The 20504-nt window shown below is 38.6% G+C and overlaps 2 protein-coding genes and 1 non-coding gene across 3 annotated transcripts in view; all 3 read left to right on the top strand.

The window, feature by feature from the left end:
* Nucleotides 1-13100, top strand: part of LOC127455075 (bifunctional glutamate/proline--tRNA ligase-like) — a 29992-nt gene extending 16892 nt beyond the window's left edge. The window contains exons 16-33 of the mRNA XM_051722647.1: nucleotides 60-172; nucleotides 621-738; nucleotides 864-1262; nucleotides 5017-5262; nucleotides 5349-5576; nucleotides 7719-7987; nucleotides 8290-8341; nucleotides 8473-8682; nucleotides 9133-9205; nucleotides 9305-9384; nucleotides 9484-9585; nucleotides 9704-9859; nucleotides 10631-10828; nucleotides 11020-11193; nucleotides 11284-11444; nucleotides 11632-11710; nucleotides 11819-11883; nucleotides 12661-13100. Coding sequence (XP_051578607.1) covers nucleotides 60-172; nucleotides 621-738; nucleotides 864-1262; nucleotides 5017-5262; nucleotides 5349-5576; nucleotides 7719-7987; nucleotides 8290-8341; nucleotides 8473-8682; nucleotides 9133-9205; nucleotides 9305-9384; nucleotides 9484-9585; nucleotides 9704-9859; nucleotides 10631-10828; nucleotides 11020-11193; nucleotides 11284-11444; nucleotides 11632-11710; nucleotides 11819-11883; nucleotides 12661-12811 — 2874 coding nt within the window. The 3' untranslated portion in view covers nucleotides 12812-13100. The remainder of the gene's footprint in view (nucleotides 1-59; nucleotides 173-620; nucleotides 739-863; nucleotides 1263-5016; nucleotides 5263-5348; nucleotides 5577-7718; nucleotides 7988-8289; nucleotides 8342-8472; nucleotides 8683-9132; nucleotides 9206-9304; nucleotides 9385-9483; nucleotides 9586-9703; nucleotides 9860-10630; nucleotides 10829-11019; nucleotides 11194-11283; nucleotides 11445-11631; nucleotides 11711-11818; nucleotides 11884-12660) is intronic.
* On the top strand, nucleotides 8054-8187 carry LOC127455643 (small nucleolar RNA SNORA47). The gene has a single exon (XR_007899718.1). It is a non-coding gene; the product is annotated as a small nucleolar RNA SNORA47 (small nucleolar RNA).
* Nucleotides 13101-15198: 2098 nt separating the features above from the next.
* LOC127455506 (uncharacterized) lies at nucleotides 15199-20163 on the top strand. Its single transcript, XM_051723462.1, has 4 exons — nucleotides 15199-15485; nucleotides 16330-16495; nucleotides 16570-16685; nucleotides 16795-20163. The coding sequence occupies exons 1-4, from the start codon at nucleotides 15318-15320 to the stop codon at nucleotides 17605-17607; spliced, it is 1263 nt and encodes a 420-aa protein (XP_051579422.1). The 5' UTR covers nucleotides 15199-15317; the 3' UTR covers nucleotides 17608-20163.
* The last annotated feature ends 341 nt before the right edge of the window (nucleotides 20164-20504 follow it).

The raw sequence follows: 20504 nt of genomic DNA, 5'->3' as shown, positions 1-20504 counted from the left end.
GATGGATGTTAATTCAAGTGTAAACGGGCCTCTTGGTCTAATAAATGTTCTGTTTCCAGGTAGAGGAGAAGATGCTGGGAGACCCTTGTCTGAAGGACTTGGAAAAAGGTGACATCATTCAGCTGCAGAGGAGGGGCTTTTACATCTGTGATCAACCTTATGAGCCAATCAGGTTACACATCCAATCTGTTCTTACAAAATAATTTACAGTCCTATGAATCTGCTCCAGGGAGTTTTAAAATGGTCTTTTCCATGCTTGGAAAGTCATGGAAATTAATAAAATCTCAAAAGTCATGAGAATTTCTATACTGAATATATATATTTTTGTTGTTCTCTGCTATAAAATATTTCATTAGCTAGATATTGCCATTGTGTGGAGTAAAATATCATCATTCAAATTCAAGTCATAATCCAGTTTGTCATTGAATTGTTCTTTTAGTTCAGTTCTTTTCAAAGAAAAATCTGTCTAAATGACTCGTCAGATGTTTGAATCAAAGTGATTTTAAAAAAAAATCTGTCTTTAATAATCACAAACACTTAAAACATCATAGAAATTAGTTGGTCAAAAAGGGTGGGAATCCTGTATGACACGTTAACATAAAACTTTTGACCTTGTCTAGCCCCCACAGCTGTAAAGAGAGTCCCTGTGTCCTGCTTTACATCCCAGATGGACACACGAAAGAAATGCCCACTGCTGGCTCCAAGGACAAGAACAAGAACCAAACAGCTGCTAAACATGTGAGTGCAGAAAACCTTCCAACTATTTTATCCACTTCTCATTTATGTAGTTTCATACTGTTTTAATAAATTGGAAGAAAATAAATACTCATGCTGTTTTTCCTCTTGCCCTCTGATTTCTGAAGGCTGAATCTGCTACTCTCTGCAAAGCCAAACAGGCTCCAGCGTCCAAGCAATCCTCCAGCCCAGCACCAGCCAGATCAGGAGATGCTTCCACACTGTTCTCAAGCATTGTGGCTCAGGGAGACTTGGTCAGGCAGCTCAAGACAGACAAAGCCTCTAAAGAGCAAGTGGACTCTGCTGTAAAGCAGCTCTTGGCCCTTAAGTCTGAGTTTAAACAGCTGACTGGGCAGGAATATAAACCTGGTATGGCCCCTCCTACTTCCGCTCCAGCACCGAAGAGCTCTGCTGCCCCAACTCCTGCAGCAGGAATCCAAAGCCCTGCTTCCTCCTCTTGTCCTTACACTCGTGTTGCTGAGCAAGGCGAGGTGGTTCGAAAACTGAAGGCTGAAAAAGCACCCAAGGTCCGTTTCAGTAGCCATGTTCCAATACCTAGTGAGCTACCTACCTAGACAGCATTTTAAGGCATCATAGGTGCACTCCCGATGTAAAGGCTGTTATAAAAGGTAGGCAGCAACATTTGCTGCCTTCTAAAATATCTCATTTTGACCAAATTGTGAGGCAGTATCGCATGTACCCTTCACGAAGGACAAATGCATCGCATTGAATTCAGTGAACAAAACAATTATCCAAGATGGCCAAATCCAAGAAGGAAAGTTTCACAAGAGTTGCAAACAACATTGTTTATTTGGAGTGCCTAACCTTAACCCTACTCCTAACCCTAACCTTAGTAGCAGCAAATGCAACTCGTGAGACTTTCCCAGATCGAGGCATACAGTATCTTCTAGACATGACAGAGTGTAGAGCAAGACTATAAATATACTTGAATTTCATTTCAAACTAAAGAAAATATTTTATTAATTGTTCAGTCTACTGAAAAATAAGGATGGACATTAAGTAATTTTTTAGTTGAGTACTTTAACCCACAAAAAACAATTAATCGATTACTCATTAAGATGTCAGTTAAAAATATCAAGTATGACATGTATGTAAATTGTATATTTTGTTTTCACAAACGTTTCCAAGAACGATTAAATAGAACTGAGTTTACATAATCAAGTTTTTATAATTTCACATGTTGTTATTCAGAAAAACAAGTGGTGAAAGTTTTTTTTTTTAATGCGCTCTGTACGAGTTCAGATATTTAATGCACCAACTGGTCTGATAAGCTTCCGAGTTTCTCGTACCGCTTCCCATTTCCTTTCCACCATAAAAACAGATCCTCATCTGCTGGTTTGCAGGACTCCAACAAGAACGGAATATCAATAGAGTAGAATTAAGAATCAAAATATTACAAGTATTGCCACACTTGGCCTTGCTTTAAAGCATACAAAGACGCCTTCATGTCTCCTCTCATCCAACACCTCGGAAGCACATCCACAGTGCCCCCCCAGTGAACTCAATTGTAACTGCCAGGTTTGTTTAGAGATTCAGAGGGAAAGAACAGTATTCAGCGCTGCTCACGGCAGGCAAATGCACAAAGAAAAATCAATTTGCAATATTCAGGTAGTGTTTTAATAGTCGAAGAGCTGGTGCTCGACGAGTCAATTACTCGTGCACATACCTAATAAAAAATTTGCCATTTTACCTAATATTTGTGTCATATGTATTAGGGTTGGGCGATCTTCTCCATAGTCAGATCGTCCTATCATCAACCTGTGAGATTGCCAATACCCGATGGGAACGTGAACCCCTGTTCACGTTCAAACCGACGAACAACGGTATTACCGCTAGGTGGTTAAGCAGGGTTAGGGTTAAGCCTACACAATAAAGCAAGACACCTTGATTTCAAACTTTTATTTTAACTAAAAATTCAAATGAAACTGGAAAAAAATTTAAGTGACGTTAAAATGTGTTGTACAACTGTTTGAAAGATTGCTTTACAACAGTTGTGAAGGGCAACATCTCTTTGACAAAGAACCTACTTCATCTGTGCATTCTCTACCAGTCGGGTATTTCATTGTCCAGGAACATACATCATGTGTGTGAATAAATTCATTTTGTTCCCTCCTTCACGATATATATATTCCAATTACATCTGCAGCCCCCGGGCTGAGGGATCAATGAATATTCTTGCTTTTAGTGATTTTGCATTGAAAATTATTTATTTAAAAAAACAAAAAACTTAAATCAAATACATTTCTAAATTCAAATTGCACTCCAAATGAAACGAAAAAGCAATTAAAATAACGAAGTAATCAAAAAAATAATATATATACACTGCGTGCACAATTATAGGCAAATTGTATTCCTCAGTATTAATTTTATTGTTGAACAAACACAATGCTCTCAGTCGATCCAAAATGTTATTGAACTTCAAACCTGAATGTTTAACAAAGAAAAAGTGAGTTATGTCTTTCTCAGGGGAATATAGAAGTGTGCACAATTATTAGGCAACTATTAGTGTACACAATTATTAGGCAACTAAATTACAAAAAGAATTTCTCCCAACTTTATTCTCAATTTGTAAAGTAAGTGCAACAAATAATTTACACAAAATGACAATTAAATAACATTTTTGGTCTTTCAAAAATATTCAGTGACCAATATAGCCACCCTTCTTTTCAATAACTGCCATGAGCCTTCCAAAACAATTATAAATGTAAAAATAATAATTATAATGATGAAAATAATCACTGAAATATAAATCATGGTTCGTGGTGAACGCGTTTTTGTATTATTTTATGTTTTAATCACAGATGTATAGGCTGCAGAGTTGTGGTCACAGTGAACTGCTCTGTGGAAATAAAGCGAACTGAACTTAAAGCACCTCCTGAGCTGAGATGTCTGAGGTCATTTGCAGCACTCATAGTTGATACTGTTCTTGCAACAACAAAAAAAGAAGACAGAAACAAAGAAAGAGTGAGAACCTTTCACATGTACGTGTTCCATACAAACAGCATGTCATATATGCGCATAGACGGCTTTTCTGTCATCTGTTCTTAATAATATAATAGTGTGTTTCTTCAAGCGCATGTCTGTGTGCCGTTTGGCAAATTATTTGTAATATGAATTTGATAATAATAATAGCCTAATAATAATAATAATAATTTAATACATTAATGGGAAAACGAGCCAAATATTGTCTTGACATTGTCAAAGGCATCAGCTATTGGCGATCACTCTGACCATTGTCGATCCCTGAGATCATTGTCTGTCGGCACAACCCTAATATGTATTGCACTATAAACTTAGCAATATGGCTGATGTCAAACTCCTATGGTCCACATGAGGAACACTATTGTGTGTGGTATGCACTAGCGATGGGCATTATCAAGTAATTTTGTAGTCGAGTACTCTAACCCACAAACAATTTTAATTAAAATGTAAGTTAAAAAATAACATGTATGGCACATGCATGAAAATTATATTCGGATTTATTCAGAAAACGTTACCCAAAATGGTTTCAAACTTCAACAAACTTTGATTTTCTTAAAAAAAAAAAAAAAAGAAAGAAATGAACGATGTACATTAAAGAAAATAACAAAAATAAAAACATTTGTAATCACCCAAAGCTTACATAAAAACCTATACTAACAGCAGTAGGGTAATACGTGTAATTCAGTGTTGTCTATGGCAGGCAAATCGATTTGCGATATTTGACTAGTTTTTTTTAATAGTTGATTAGTTGGTGCAGAACAAGTACTCAATTAGTCGATTATTCATGCACATCCCTAGTATGCACCTGTGGGTTTGATGGCAATGTAGAGCTATCTAAATCAGAAATTTGAGCTTCAATTTAGGTGCCTACTTAGGCAGTAGACAGAAAGGGTGCTTGCTAGGTTGTCCACCAGTTTATTTTTTTCTGTTTTGTTTTAATAGTAATGGAGTTCTTGACTGTATCCTCATCACTATTTTACAGGAGCAAATAGATGCAGCAGTGAAACAGATCTTGGCTTTAAAAGCTGAGTTTAAACAGTTAACTGGTCAAGACTACAAGACAGATGACTCCACCCACAGCACCTCCCTCACAGCCCTCCCCTTTATGTAATTCCACCCCTGCTTCCTTATATAGGCATGTGGCAGAACAGGGGGAGGTGGTCAGAAAGCTTAAAGCTGAGAAAGCATCAAAAGTTAGACAGTCTCTTCAGTTTTAACTTGTGAGTTACTTGTCAATCAAGCATGACGAAAACATCTTCTCAAACCTCTTTCTTTCAGGACCAGATTGATGCAGCAGTAAAGCAGCTTTTGGCTTTGAAGGTTGAATATAAGAAGGTGACTGGGCAAGACTATAAGCTCGGAGCTCCTCCAGCTGGTGATTCTGCATCGACTCCAGCCCAGCCTGCCACCACCACCACCCCTGCAGTGTCTAGCTCCTCTGACAGCTCTCCTATGGCTATTTACGAGCGTGTCTTTCAACAAGGAGACCTTGTGAGGAAACTGAAGACAGAAAAGGCACCCAAGGTTTTTATTGCTTTATCTCAATTTAGGTCATAGTTTGAAATGTTTTGTTTGAAAGTGGTATTTAATCAATCCTTAATTTTTTACAGGACCAGGTAGATGCAGCTGTGAAGCAGTTGCTATATCTTAAAACTGAGTACAAGCAGCAAACTGGGCAGGAGTACAAACCAGGTGTGCCTCCTACAGCCCCCACCCCTACACAGTCTAGTTCCTCCCAACCTCAGTCCAGCTCCTCCCCCCAGGCTCAAGCTTTGTTTGCCGACATTGCCCTGCAGGGGGAGCAAGTGAGACGGCTCAAAACAGAGAAGGCGCCTAAGGTTTGTTTGCTTTCTGTTCTCAGTTGACTTGCAGTTAAAGGGATTTAAGGGCAGATTTAATTGGTTAGTTCTTGATTACATTTTCTGTCTTGCAGTAAGCTGTTTTCTATTCATTTTAAAGTTCTACCTGCTGAATCAGGAAAATAGTGAAATAGAGAACTGAAAAATGTATATGCTTTCATATGCATACATATTGTCATATGCATATAAAGGTCCTAAGCATGCTGTATGCAAGTAGGTGAAGGTGAAGACTTCTAGCTACATAAGCTTGATTTTGCATATCGTTGCATTCAGAAATTTGGGTGTTAGTCTTCTATGATCAGTCTTATCTTTCTGTTCAATTGCTGTAAGAGCAACAGTTTGCCAAGAATATTGATGATATTGCAAGTTTGTTGAACTGTCAACATGTTACCAACCTAAATAAATACACATCTGATTTAAAGACACAGGCAGTTGAAGGTATTATGTAGCCACCTTGAGTACTGAGGTTTGCTACCGCCAAAGCAACACAAGCATGTTAAGTATGCACAATGGGACTGCATCCATACAATGCTTTGGTCAAGCGTTTGCGGACTTGCAGAGAGTTTTTGGCATTATTTGTACACTGTCCAGGGAACTTACTTGCAAAAAAGTTAATTAAATATGTTATTGTTGTGGCCTTCATGAACACTTATTTTATTAGGGGCCAAGCACTGAATGTGCTGTGGCACCTATTGTATCCGTTAGTATTGTTATTATTTTTCCACCCCAATGGGAGTCTATGGGAGCCCATAGAACTGTTCAAAGGCAAATTATGAAATTTAGCACACTGATAGGGGTGGGCATGAATAGCCCCCATACCAAATTTGGGGTCTCTAGGACACACTCTGTAGCATCACCAACAGTTCAAAAATTCATTTTACTTTTGCGTGTTTCTTTTGAACAGTTTTGCATATAATTACCCTCATCCTGATGATTCTAAGGACCCCTTACATTAAAACTCCACCCATTACAGTGGATGCCATCTTTAAGATGTTTACAGTTTAAATGTTTCACGTCCTTCAAACTTAGCACAATTTGCCCAAACAATGTCTCAAAATAATCTACAGACCGAGCTGCACAGAAATGTACAGAATTTTGATTTTTGCCCTTGTCAAAAAGTTACCCCATTGTGACGTTAACGAGTTGGGTGTGAAAATGTATTTTAGGCTGTATCTCGGCAACGCTTTTTCCTATCGAAACAAAACTTGGTATGCTTCATCAGGACCATGATCTGAGGGTACGTGCAAAGTTTGGAGACAGCGCCACCTCTGGGTCAAGAAATGTGTCAAATGGCTATTGAGGCCTATAACTTTTGAAACGTATGTGCAAAAATCATGAGCTTGGGCCATGAGGATTGCAACAATATACATTTTTCCCATATCGGCGATACTGTCTCTATGCCATTCTGAATTCTATTAAAAAGTGATATATCTTTTGATTGCATTGTCGGATTTAAAAAATAAATAAAAATTATGCTTTATAGACATCATGTCCTGAGGATACCTGAGCAGATTGGAGACAGTGCCAATTATAGTTCAAAGGATAACCCACATTTGTGTGCTGACTCTAACCTCAGGATGTCTCTTTGCCATGGTTAAGATGTGTCAACTGAGTAGCACAGTGTTTAAAGCATCAGACTATTGCTCAAAATGTTGTGAGTTTGAGTCTAAGAACGGTTTTAAGAATTGTACTTCTGTTGACCTCCGAGTCTTCCTCTTGTGTTTACAACTATGTAGACTGGACTACATTGCATAATTCCTGCTTGAATTCAAATCCACTTGGCTATAACAACATATTGTCAGAAATAGTTTTGTACTCTTAATTTTTAATGCCAATACAAAGCTGACTGTGGTGACCACTGTGCTTAGGTGTGCTGATACACATCTTGGTACGTCCCTTTATCGACTGTTTACCGCGTGGTGCAGTGGATTGTGTGCTGAACTGTGGAACAGAAAGGCATTGGTTCTATCCCATCATGGGGTGAAATGTGAAGTATCATGGGGTTACTTTGTGTGTCAAATACATGCAATGTGTTATGCTTACTAAAGGTGGAATTCTTGCTGTTTTGGTGCTCCGTAATGTCTGCTTGCAGCTTTATTTATTTTTGTTATTAATTTTTAGGAGCAAGTTGATAAAGCAGTGAAGACTCTGCTGGAGCTAAAGGGTCAATATAAAGCCCTCACTGGAGAGGAGTACAAACCTGTAACTACCCCAGGAGTCTCAGGAAACACAGGAGAAGACAAGAGCCGCAAGGAGCGAGAGAACAAGTCTGAGAAGCAGGGAGGAGGCGGAGGAGGACGCAAGCAGCAAAAGGGAGGAGAGAAACCTCAAGGTCAAGAATCTGGAGCAGGTGGAGCAGGAGACGGCCAGGGGCCAAAGAAACAAACAAGGTTAGAGACTTGAGGATATTTTAAGACAAAATATTTTATTTTAAAAGTGTACAAAACTCTTGGATTTGGAGGCTTGAGAAAGTTTTGCAGTTGTTTTTGTACTGCCACAACTGGTTCTGTCCTCCAAGACTAAAGCTCAAACACTGCAGTTCTGTCTGAATGTATTTATTCAGGCAGTTAGCTGTGTTTGTGTACACTTCACTGATGTCGCTAAATGATATTGAGTTAAATATTGATTAAAAACTCAATTAAACCTGGAATAATTGAATTAATTCACTGTCTTTTATTTTTCTAAAATGTAGATTGGGCCTTGAGACAAAGAAAGAGGAAAACCTGGCTGATTGGTATTCGCAGGTAGGCTTTGTTAAAATGATTAGGCAACTTTTGTATGTTTGCTTTTTCCACACCTCTTTACTATAAATTTGCTTCCCTGTTTCCAAAATACTCATGTCTGATTTTAGGCTTTTGCTTAACTTTGTTGTCAGGTGATCACCAAAGCCGAGATGATAGAGTATTATGATGTTAGTGGCTGTTACGTGTTGAGGCCCTGGTCTTATGCCATCTGGGAAGCTATCAAAGAATTCTTTGACCAGGAGATCAAGAAGCTTGGCGTGGAGAATTGCTACTTCCCAATGTTTGTTTCTCAGGCTGCCCTGGAGAAGGAGAAAACCCACATTGCAGACTTCGCACCAGAGGTTAGGAGTTAAAGGAAATGAGTGAGGGTGAAAAATTCTTGGATGGCAAAGCAATGTGGTTAAGGTGACAAGAGCAATATGATAAATGATCAGTTAATAAATGTATTAAGAATAATCATAATTAACAATTCTTATACAATTAGTATAGTTAATAAGCCCTAATGCAGGCTGTTTACAGTTGCCAAACAATATAATACATTTGGTGCATTACTATAAGATTCAAATGAAGTGCTGTGTGTATATCAGTGCAAGGCCTTTGAATGTGAGTCATGTGATCAGATTTGAGCTAATAATATAAGTTTTATAATACTGGATGACTAGAACAGGGTCATATTAAGATGGAAAGGTGTTATTTAGGACAGATTGGGTGTGGAAAGCAAAATGGATAATTATGGACTGTGTTAAGTGCAACTCAAAGAACTGAACTGTTTATCTGCAAATTCCATCTAGGTCGCTTGGGTGACAAGATCAGGAAAGACCGAGCTGGCTGAACCTATCGCTGTGCGTCCCACTAGTGAGACAGGTAAGTTCCTGTAGCAGTTTCATTGAAAGCACATGAAATAATTAGATCAGATTATCAGCATTATTATCTTGTATTTACTTTTCTCTTGTGTTGATGCAGTCATGTACCCGGCCTATGCCAAGTGGGTCCAGTCACACAGAGACCTGCCGATCAAACTCAACCAGTGGTGCAACGTTGTGGTGAGTTTCAGACTCTGTCATACACTTTATATCCCTTTTACGACATGTTTGAAATAAGCATCAGTAGTGTTCATTCCCGCCCCTCAATTTCTTTTTCAGCGTTGGGAGTTCAAACACCCCCAGCCCTTCTTGAGGACCAGAGAGTTTCTATGGCAAGAGGGACACACAGCTTTTGCTACCAAGGAGGAAGCCACAGAGGAGGTTAGATGCGGTCCATCACACCACCTCCACAACTTTTAATTCACATACTGATCCAGAAATAATTATACCATGTATTTGACCCTCCCACTCTTTATTAACTTTATATTTTTGTGTGCAGGTGCTGCAGATTCTGGACCTGTATGCTCGGGTGTACGAGGAGCTGATGGCCATCCCTGTTGTCAAGGGCAGGAAAACTGAGAAGGAAAAGTTTGCAGGAGGAGACTACACCACCACCGTGGAAGCTTTCATCTCAGCCAGCGGCAGAGCTATTCAGGTAAGCCTTTGGTTAAAAGCAGCATGTGTCATTAGCCGCGTTTCCACTGTCGGGCCAGTGCGTGCCAGTGCTATCAACTGGTTAACTTGAGCCGCGAGACCAAAATCGATCTGCATTCCCACCATCGGGCCAATAGCCCTGCAGCGCTGCCCTAAAACCCACCCTTAGTACAACGCCCTGATGCCAACGTCACACACCCCACCCATTTCACAAGCAAGAGGGTAGCTCAAGCTGAGGTATCAGACTCTGGAGACTAGCTAGCCCTCGAAATGAAAATGGTGGAGCAAAATTATGTTTTTGCGTTCGTTTCGGTGGTTCATTACCGATCGTTTGGGCAAACGGTTTTGCAGGTGTCTGGGTGTTCACAAACAGTATACCGTTGCTCGGCTGTTTCAAACTTCTTTTTACCACAGAACAAAGAAGAACTTCTCTGGAAGTATAATGGGGCCTTGAAGCTTCCGATTGTTTGCTTATCTTGGTCTTTGCTGGTGAAAAGCGAGACCTGACTCAGTGAAACTCCACCTTTGACATTGACTACATCTCAATCCCCATTTGGCCTTCTTTGGCTCAAGCGTAATCAGCGGGCCAAAGGTGCTTGGCTGTTGCCCCGAGGAGGCACAATGATGCCCCAGAAGTGACAGTGGGAACACAACTGGCCCTGGCACGCACTAGCCCACCCACGTTTGGCACCGTAGTGGAAACACGGCTACTAAAGCGTTGTTGCAGAGAGACTGTAAAACTGGAACTTAACTTTCCTTGTTACTTCCTTAGGGTGCCACATCTCATCACCTGGGCCAGAACTTCTCCAGGATGTTTGAGATTGTCTTTGAAGACCCTAAGAAGCCAGGTGAGAAGCAGCTTGCCTACCAGAATTCTTGGGGCATAACTACCCGAACCATTGGAGTCCTGACAATGGTTCATGGAGACAACATGGGTCTGGTGCTGCCACCCAGAGTAGCATGCCTACAGGTAGGCTGGAAGTCCATTCTTCGTTCTCATTTATAAAGGATTGTAGCATTGCATATTTCTCCTGTAGCTCATCTGGTAGAGCTTGGCTCTAACAGCACTAAGGTCATGGGTTCAATTCCCAGGAAATGCACATACTGATCAAATGTACACCTTAAAAATATATAAGTATATTTACACACTCTGTTTTACAGGTGATCATCATTCCTTGTGGCATCACAGCTTCTTTGCCTGAAGCAGAGAAAGACCTTCTATTGGCACAGTGCTCCAAATATCTTTCCAGACTGCAGAAGGCCGACGTCAGAGTGAAGGCTGACCTGCGTGATAACTACTCACCTGGCTGGAAGTTCAACCATTGGGAGCTGAAAGTATGAAGGTTCTCTATATAAGTGCAACCTCTACATTATAATCCTGAATTTCAAGTATGATTCTGTATCCTTCCTGTTTTATAAATGTAGGGTGTGCCCATAAGGTTGGAGGTTGGGCCAAAGGACTTAAAGCAGGGCCAGTGTGTGGCAGTAAGGAGAGACACAGGAGAGAAGATCATTATGCCAGAGGCTGAAACAGAGAAGAAAATCAAAAACCTTCTGGAAGAGATCCAGAGCAACCTCTTCAAGCGGTATGAACATGCACCTGCTGCTAGAGGATGACATTATTGGTTCAAATTGACATGTTACGTTAGATATTAGTGTCCAAAAATCATCTATTAGTATCCACAGAATCTTAGTCACATAAGAAATGTTCTTGCTCCTCACCTGGTATTACTATATTTGAGGAATCATTTTTTATTTTCCCACTTGTTTCAGGGCTTCTGATGATTTGAACAAACACATGGTTGCAGCAGATACTATGGAACAGTTCCAGAAAGATCTGGACCAGGGAAGGGTAAGTAAACACATCACTGAGCTAGAAACTCTGTTCATTTAATGGCAAATGGGAAACAAGGCCAGAAATGTGCTATTCTGATTGACTAACTTCTATAATTTCTCTCAGATTGTACAGATTCCCTTCTGTGGAGGCATTGAGTGTGAGGACTTGATAAAGAAGACAACAGCCAAGTAAGAAATGAGTCCGTTTTTTCCATGCTTTCAGGTTGTCGTTTATGTCATAACCAGTTACACACTACAATACATTTACAGCAGTTCAAAGGAAAGCTCATTTCAGATATGGGTAACATTTAGGGCTGGGCAATACATTGTTGCGTTTTTACAGTATTTTCAGTATTTTGATGGTGTTTATTTGAAATAATAATATTATTACTCAAATATTTTAATGATCTCTCTGATTTAAACCTCAGTAGCAAACATGACAATAGACTGCTGTAGTTTGATTCATTTCCGCAAATCACTTCTTTTGAACTGTCCGATTCAATGAATTGGGTGAAACAGTGAGTGCGATTACATGCATAACAGTGCACTGATAACTATCAATAATCAGCTTATTAAAAAAAAAAATCACGCAATAAAATTGTTTACATCAGATTTGAAATCATCAGGTTTTTCTTTGGTTTTGACATCAAAGCGTAAACAGGCTCTTTTAAAAAATTATTTTGCTTAAATGGTTTTTGATCTTTCCCCAATAGAAGAACATGCTGTAATGTGTTTACATAGCCTTACACGTTGTCTGGTACTCAGGTTATTAAGTATAATTAGTGTAAGATAATGCATGTAAACGCACTCACTGATTCAAAGATTTATTTGTATTGTCAAGCAAAAATGTTCATGGAAAGCCTAGAATGGTATTTTACGTACTTGAAAATATATGCAGGTAAATATTGCTGTTTATTAATGATAAAAAAAAAAAATTATTAACATTAATGCTTCCTCTGTCCTCAGGGATCAAGATCTGGAGCCTGGTGCACCTTCAATGGGAGCCAAGAGTCTGTGTATCCCCTTCGAGCCCTTGAAGACCCTGCAGCCTGGTCAGATGTGCGTCAGCTGCAAAGAACCTGCCCAGTATTACACGCTATTTGGACGCAGTTACTGAGAGAGTCTGTCATCCCTATCCACCAACTAATGGCTTCCCCTTTTTAACAAATGCACTTGCAAGATTTGTTGTAACTTATGACATCTGTAATCATTTTTCACCACTGATCATACTGCAGTCCCTTTGTGTTTCTGGTCATATTTCATTAGCTGAACTTACAGACAGTTCTAGGCTAAGATTTAGATATCCTAAATGGCTGTAGTAGACCTTTGCACGTATTTATCCTAAATAAATGCCTGGCAATTGTAATAAACTAAACATTGTCTGTAATAAAGGGATTCTGAATTTCTATCTTTTTACTATGCCCTTGGTGACTTGTATCTGATTTGTTTACATGGGGAATCAGTTGACCATTGTTGTCTTAAATGACAATTGATCTGGCCTTGGTGTGACAAGACCCATTTCTTTGGTAAAATATCTTTTTCAGCAAAGGAACCCAAATAAATGTTAACATTAATGACAAAAATTATAGACAGTGTGCACTTTTTTCTAGGTATAAATGCAGTGAAGTGCCTCAGGGACATGACAAAATGATTGGGATAAGATAGAAAGAAGACATTTTATGGCAAAGATTATTTAATATAATAATTCTTTTAATTCATTAAAATTGACATACTGTAGCAACGTCTTTCAACATCAACATTGTTATTGGAAATGAAGCCCAGGAGTAGTTCAATACTAATGCACACCATTCCTGTGTGCATCTGTTAAATTTTCATCCAAAAAAACAAAACTAGGCCTAAGTGAGAGCCCCTTATAATGATTCACATCGTGTGCAGTCAAATTGCGTGCATTTACTTGGGTTGCTTTCGCTGTCTATGCTATTGTGCAACAATATATCTGAAAACCCAAATTACCAAATTAGGATGTTTATTTGTTATTAAATTCAGTGTTATTTAGCACTTTTGGCACCCTTGCAACATTATATACAATTTCCATGTTTGCCTGTATTTCTGCACTATTTTCATGTTAGGATGACAAACTCCTGGACGTATTAACAAAAGTTTCATCCTAAGTTCAGCACCTTTTCGGCCGCACAGATTCTGTAATGAAGCACTAAAGTTCTGCCTAAGAACAAGTGATCTTGCATGCTGGTTTGGGAAACATGCATTGGTAACACTAAGGTTCCATTTGTTAACATGAACTAACAATGAACAATACATATTAAGCATTTACATTTATGCATTTGGCAGACACTTTTATCCAAAGCAACTTACAGTGCATTTATTACAGGGACAATTTGCCTGGAGCTAAGTGCCTTGCTCAAGGACACAATGGTGGTGGCTGTGGGGATACCAGTTATGTGCTTTAGCCCACTTCGCCATCACCACATCATTTATTAATTTTAAGGTTAATTAAAACATATACTAATGCATTTTTAAAATCGAAAGTTATATTAGTTAACATTAGTTAATGAGCTATAAACTAACATTTAATAATTGTATTTTTATTAACTAACATTAAGATTATTAAATGCTGTAGAAAATACATTATTAATTGTTTGTTCATGATACCTAATGCATTAACTAATGTTAACAAATGGAACCTTATTGTAAAATGTTACCCATGCATTTATTTTCTTAATAGATTTAATATCGACATTTTGTAAGTGTATGATCTCACTGTGATTTCAGATTTTGAAGAGTAATTTAAATAATATAGGCTCATATATCAGTTAGGAAACAACATAATATGATGATAGATGTTTGTCTCTGACATTGTGCTATCTCGCAGTGATCTAGATATGTAAGAAAAAAATTATAATAAAGTTAAAGGCTCATATTTCCATCAGGAAACAGTATAACATGATGAAATTATATTTTTTGTTAGCCTATGTGTTTCTCTATCCCTCTACATTTTGGGATAAAAGTAATCCATACAACTCCAGTGGTTAAATCCATGTCTTCAGAAGCGATATGATAAGTGTGGGTGAGAACCAAATCAATGTTTATGTCCATTTTTACTTTAAATCATCACTTTCACATTTGAAACTGGAGATTTATAGTAAAAAATAACTTAAATATTGAGCTGTTTCTTACCCATGCTTATCATATTACTTCTGAAGACATGGATTTAACCACTGGAGTTGTATGGATTACTTTTATGCTGCTTTATGGGCCTTCAGATTTCTGGCCACCATTCACTTGCATTGTATGGACCCACAGAGCTGAAATATTCTTCTACTTTGTGTTCATTAGAAGAAAGAAAGCCATATACATGGGATGGCATGAGGGTGAGTAAATGATGAGATCATTTTTATTTTTAGGTGAACTAACCCTTTAAACAATCCCCATCGGATCAGAAAACTTTAATGACATCAAAAGTTCAATAGTTAAAATACCAGCGTCCTATTTTCCGTGCGCGGTGCCTTTAAAAATGCAGCAGATGACAATGAGCGGGAGGAGCTTTCAAGCGTCTGTGTTTCTTAAAATGAACTGAACATTTCTGCGAAGCTGGCTTCATTCTTAGTGAAATAATAGATAAGAGCATCAAGTGAACATAAACAATGATCAACAATCAGTGTTTGGCGGCAGCGGTTGCCATTTGTGCCTTATCGTTTGCGGTTATACACGCAAAGAAGAAGAAGAAAAAGAAGCGCCGAAGGGTTTGGACCAAACCACATTTGCGGGGTCGCGGACAATATGGCTTGGAAATTCTACAGCGGCAATTGGAGGTAAGAACGCGCTCAGTTGCTGATTTACACGTGTGAACGTTTATAAATCGATATTAATAGACGGTCGAGCAAGGCATAATGTGTTTATTTTGCGATAGCGACCGGCTAACTAACCTTATTACACAGCTACTTATGAAAAAGATACGAAGAATGCAGCGACTGACAAATCACAATACATTTTTAATTTTAAATACTATATTATTAATTACATTCTCATAAATGCTATATTTACACTTACTGAGCACTTTATTAGGAACACCTGTACACCTATTTATTCGTGCGATTTATTTTATCAGCCAATCGTGTGGGTGCAGTGTAATGCATAAAATCATTCAGATGCGGGTTAGGAGCTTCAATTAATGTTCACATGAACCATCAGAATGGGGAAAAATGTGATCTCAGGGAGTTTGACTGTGGCATGATTGTTGGTGTATTTCTGTTACTGCTGATCTCCTGGGATTTTCACACACAAGTCTCTAGAGTTTACTCCGAATTGTGCCAAAAAACATCCAGTGAGCGGCAGTTCTGTGGAAGAATACAGCTTGTTGATGAGAGAGGTCAACGGAGAATGGCAAGACTGGTTCGAGCTGACTGAAAGGCTACAGTAACTCAGATAACCACTCTGTACAATTGTAGTGAGCAGAATAGCATCTAAGAATGCACAGCATGTCAAACCTTGGGGCAGATGGGATACAACATCAGAAGACCACGTCAGGCGGTTTATTAGGACAATTGTGTTCCTAAAAATGTGCTCCATGAGTGTATAATGTAAAGTAGGCAATATCGATAATCTAACAATATAATGCAAGTATGCATGTATTTACTTATTTTTTCCTTTTATCAGCTTAATGACAAATCAGGATTCAGAGAACTACTCCGGATGACTGCAGATGAGTTTGAGTTTCTGCTGGAGAGAGTGTCACCTCTTATATCCAAACAGAATACCAAACTGCGGAAGGCGATCACGGCTAGAGATCGGCTCTCCATAACCTTGAGATATTTGGCTACAGGTGAGTTATTTATTAGTTAGTTTATTTTTTTCAATTGATAAACATTTTGTCTGATGTATTTAATTTTTTTTTAGGTGAGACCTTTACATCACTGGCGTTTCAATATTGTATTGGCAGATCCACTGTGTCCTGTATTGTCACAACGACATGTGAAGCCCTCCATCTAGTCCTAAAGGATGAATATTTGAAGGTGATGCAAATCATTGCAAAAAGCAAATACAGCATTACAAATCTACTTCATGCTAATGATTTACCATGAAAGGCAACCAAGTCTAATGTCTTTCATATCCTTCATTTAGACCCCTACATCTGAGGACGAGTGGCGAACTATAGCCAAGCACTTCTTTGAGAGATGGCAGTTTCCAAACTGCCTGGGTGCTTTGGATGGCAAGCAAATTAACATACAGCCACCATACAACTCGGGCAGCACATACTACAATAACCAAGGCCATTTCTCTGTTGTGCTCACAGCTGTAGCAGATGCAAGATACTACTTCACCTATGTCTATGTGGGCTGCCAGAGTAGACTTGCTGAAACTGGCATCTTTGCCCATTCTGACCTGCGCAGAGCCATGGATGAAGGACACCTGAATGTGCCACAAGCAGAGCCTCTACCAAATATGGGGGATGTATTTCCATACATGTTTGTGGGTGATGATGCATTCCCACTGCGAGCAGACCTAATGAAGCCTTACTCTAGCAGACAGTTGGACCATGATGAAAGAGTTTTCAATTACCGGCTGTCGAGAGCTCGCAGTGTGGTAGAAAATGCTTTTGGGATTATGGCAAACCGCCTTCGTGTGTTCAGAACTACCATCTGCTTGAAGCCAGAAAAGGTAGTGAAAGTAACCTTGGCATCATTGTGTATCCACAACTATCTTATACGCTGCCAATCTGATGCATACATGCCACCTATGCTCGCAGACTGGGAAAATGCCGCGCATGAAGTAATCTCTGGGAGATGGAGATCAGATGGACCTGGGACACTTCAGGATGTACCTTTAGGATCAGCACGCAATCCCTCACAGCATGCCAAGGACCAGCGTGACAAACTTAAACAGTACTTTGTCTCACCTATGGGCCAGATGCCTTGGCAGGAGAACCATATTTAGCCTGCCACAAGTTCAAGGTCAATGACTTTGCTAATAAAGCTGACCTCTTTTACAAACCGTGGCAAATCTGGTTCTTAATGTGGAAAGGAGGAAGCGGGGACCGGGTGAACAATCCATGTGGACATTTATTGCTCCACTTTTCAGTGACACAATAAGACATTGGTTGTTCCACTGTTCAGTGTCACACATAACACACTGCTTTTCAGCAGCCACTTCACACTGACACACAGCTCTGGCATCTCTCTCTCGAACTAGTACTCCGGCTCCTCTTTATCTCTCTTCCGGCTGATTGCTAATTCTCTGCTAGGCATCCATCCTTACTGCTCGGCCACGCCCGGCTCGCCACATAGACTTTGTTGAATGTTCTGACAAACAGTGACATTATTGAAGTCCTTATGGTATTTTTTTTCTTTTAATAAACTTTTGAAGTACTGTAAACAGTCTTGCTTACAGTGTCCTGTATAAATATACACAACACTTAGACTGGATGCAACTAACTAGTTCAGTGATTTCACAGTAGCTATTAATAAATTAGTGCCTTATTTGGACACAAAGTATGCTCTTTAATCCTGTCATATTATAGTCTGTAGTGCATTAAGACCAATTAAAGCTTTACAAACACCTATATTTCACCAACACCGAAACATCAAGGTAAAAATTATGTTATCAGGCGGTAACATTGCAAGACAGTAAAAAAGATCTTGGAATAAACATAATTTATTTCATTAGTTAATTATATTAGTGGTAGTGTTCATATGAGGTGTTTTTTGTTCCATTTATAGGTGAAGTGGTATAAAAACAAGGGGAAAGTTCACCCAAAAATGTTCTCATCATTTACTCCCTTGTGCCATCATGTGTATGACTTTCTCTCTTCTGCTGAACACAAACGCAGATAAAGGCAGCATAAAAGTAATCCATAAGACTTAAGTGGTTAAATCTATTTCTTCCAAAGAGATCCAGTTGGTTTTGTGTGAGAACAGTTTAAAATATAACTCCTTTTTTACTGTACATCTTGACAGCAGTCTTCGTGGCAATCATGATTTCGACCTTGATTACGCTTCCTCTAGGGCCATCTAGTTATGAAGGTCAATCTGTTGCAAAACTCGAGAGCTTGATTTGAAGTTGAGAACTTGTACATATTGTAAATATTTGTACTTGTGAGTGGAAAATTACACGCACAGCCCTGATGAAAAATTGAGTTGAAATGCTGCAATCTGCACTCACTTTTGAATTCAAAGTTACAGACGAAGAGTCAATACATTGACAAACACAAAGTTGTATTACATATTTACTTTTGTACTTTAATTCACTTCCGCAGTACAACCACAAATGGGCAGTTACAACCTCTCAAATTTGCTACTGCAACTTTAAATCTTCCCGCCTTGACTTTTGCAAAAAACCTGTAGCTTGTAAATCAGATGTGAGAGCAGACTACCGGTGTTCTGAAATATTCAGTTTCTGAGATTTTCGGTTGCACTGGGCGGAGCAAACATGAATATTCACGAGTTTCCTGTTTCGTGTTAAAGCAACACTGAAAATATTAGTGCCTGCACAATTTAATAAATTGCTGTGAAAAGATGAACAGTTAAGCTTAACTTCGTTTGATGCTGAAACTTAATTACATTTCCGAAAACATAGTTTACTAGGTTAAAGTAAATTTCTTAGTTTTTTTATCTGTCAAAATGATGGACAGCATTTGGAATTATCCGCCAATGTTTCAAAAAAATCTATAAATGACAGAGAATTCTCAGTTAGTGCAGCTCCTGGCGGTGAGAGCTCGATTAAAAGCTGCCTCTGGCAGTGAAAGATTTTACCCCTACTGAGAAATGTTTCTGCAGGGTGTTTATATTCGGTAAAACTACATGGGATGCGACAATCCAGCCAGCTGTCATATGCCACGAGTTCTAAATTTCCTTGAAAACATGAACTAGAGGTTAGGTATCAATAGGTATAAGAGTGAAGAAAATCTCAATTATCACCAGAGAAATGTTCCAACAGATAAAATACAGTGAATTATTGATAACACCAGAGACATGATAGCTGGCAAATCCTTAAATTGTCAGAGTGCAGCATTATGCTATATTTCAGTCATTTTCTGACATTTATTTATCTTCTGTATTATGTAAATGTTGCATTAAAATGTTTAAACTAAGTCTGGTATGTTGCTGAAGTGCTTGGATGGAAACATGTTAGACATTTAAAACACATAACAACATGAGTGTTATTTCCAACAGATTCTCCTAATTTTCACATTAATGGGTAACTATATTAATCATGCTGGCTGACTGTCTATAGAAGATTAAAAACCATGCCATTATTATTTCAGTTAGTCATTTCCCTTATATTTCTACTTCAGTATTGTAACTGATATTGCATTGTTGCAAATTACCAAGCACATGTTAAATCTAATGAAGTCATACAGTACTTGCTTAGATGAATTGCAATGCTACTGTAATTATTGTAAGAAACCCACTTGTAAAATAAAGATAATATTGTGCACAGTGTGCATTCTTGTTTGAAATGAGACTGTTCATATATTTATCCATTCAGAATAAAACTCAGGTAATTTAAAATGTTTTTACATGATTAATTAATTTCTTAGTTCTAGTTAAAGGTCTGTTTAAACTGTTTTATCAACCCGCCATGCTGATCAATCCTTAAAATCAAAGCTCTAAGAAAGTACATATTGGCTATGTTTACATTCACATCAATACTCTGATTATTGCTATATAAAGTTTCGTGATGTTTTCGAACCTGTGCTTGAGCGTAACATCATCCCTCTGCAGCACTAGCGCAGGCGCACTTTGGTCAGAGTGGAAGAAATGCGTTTACATTCCAATATAAAGCGATTAAAATAGGAGTACTTCACATATCTTCATGCGATTATCATTACTCTG

The sequence above is a fragment of the Myxocyprinus asiaticus genome, chromosome 17 (genome assembly GCF_019703515.2).
Source record: "Myxocyprinus asiaticus isolate MX2 ecotype Aquarium Trade chromosome 17, UBuf_Myxa_2, whole genome shotgun sequence".
Taxonomy (NCBI): Eukaryota; Metazoa; Chordata; class Actinopteri; order Cypriniformes; family Catostomidae; genus Myxocyprinus; species Myxocyprinus asiaticus.
The sequence above is the reverse complement of the archived record's forward strand: the minus strand, read 5'-3'. Positions and strand labels throughout refer to the sequence as shown.

Coding starts and splice junctions, on each gene's coding strand:
- LOC127455506 (XM_051723462.1), top strand. CDS start 15,318: ATGATCAACAATCAGTGTTTGGCGGCAGCGGTTGCCATTTGTGCCTTA. Junction 15,486..16,329: donor TTCTACAGCGGCAATTGGAG/GTAAGAACGCGC, acceptor TCCTTTTATCAG/CTTAATGACAAATCAGGATT. Junction 16,686..16,794: donor TAAAGGATGAATATTTGAAG/GTGATGCAAATC, acceptor TCCTTCATTTAG/ACCCCTACATCTGAGGACGA.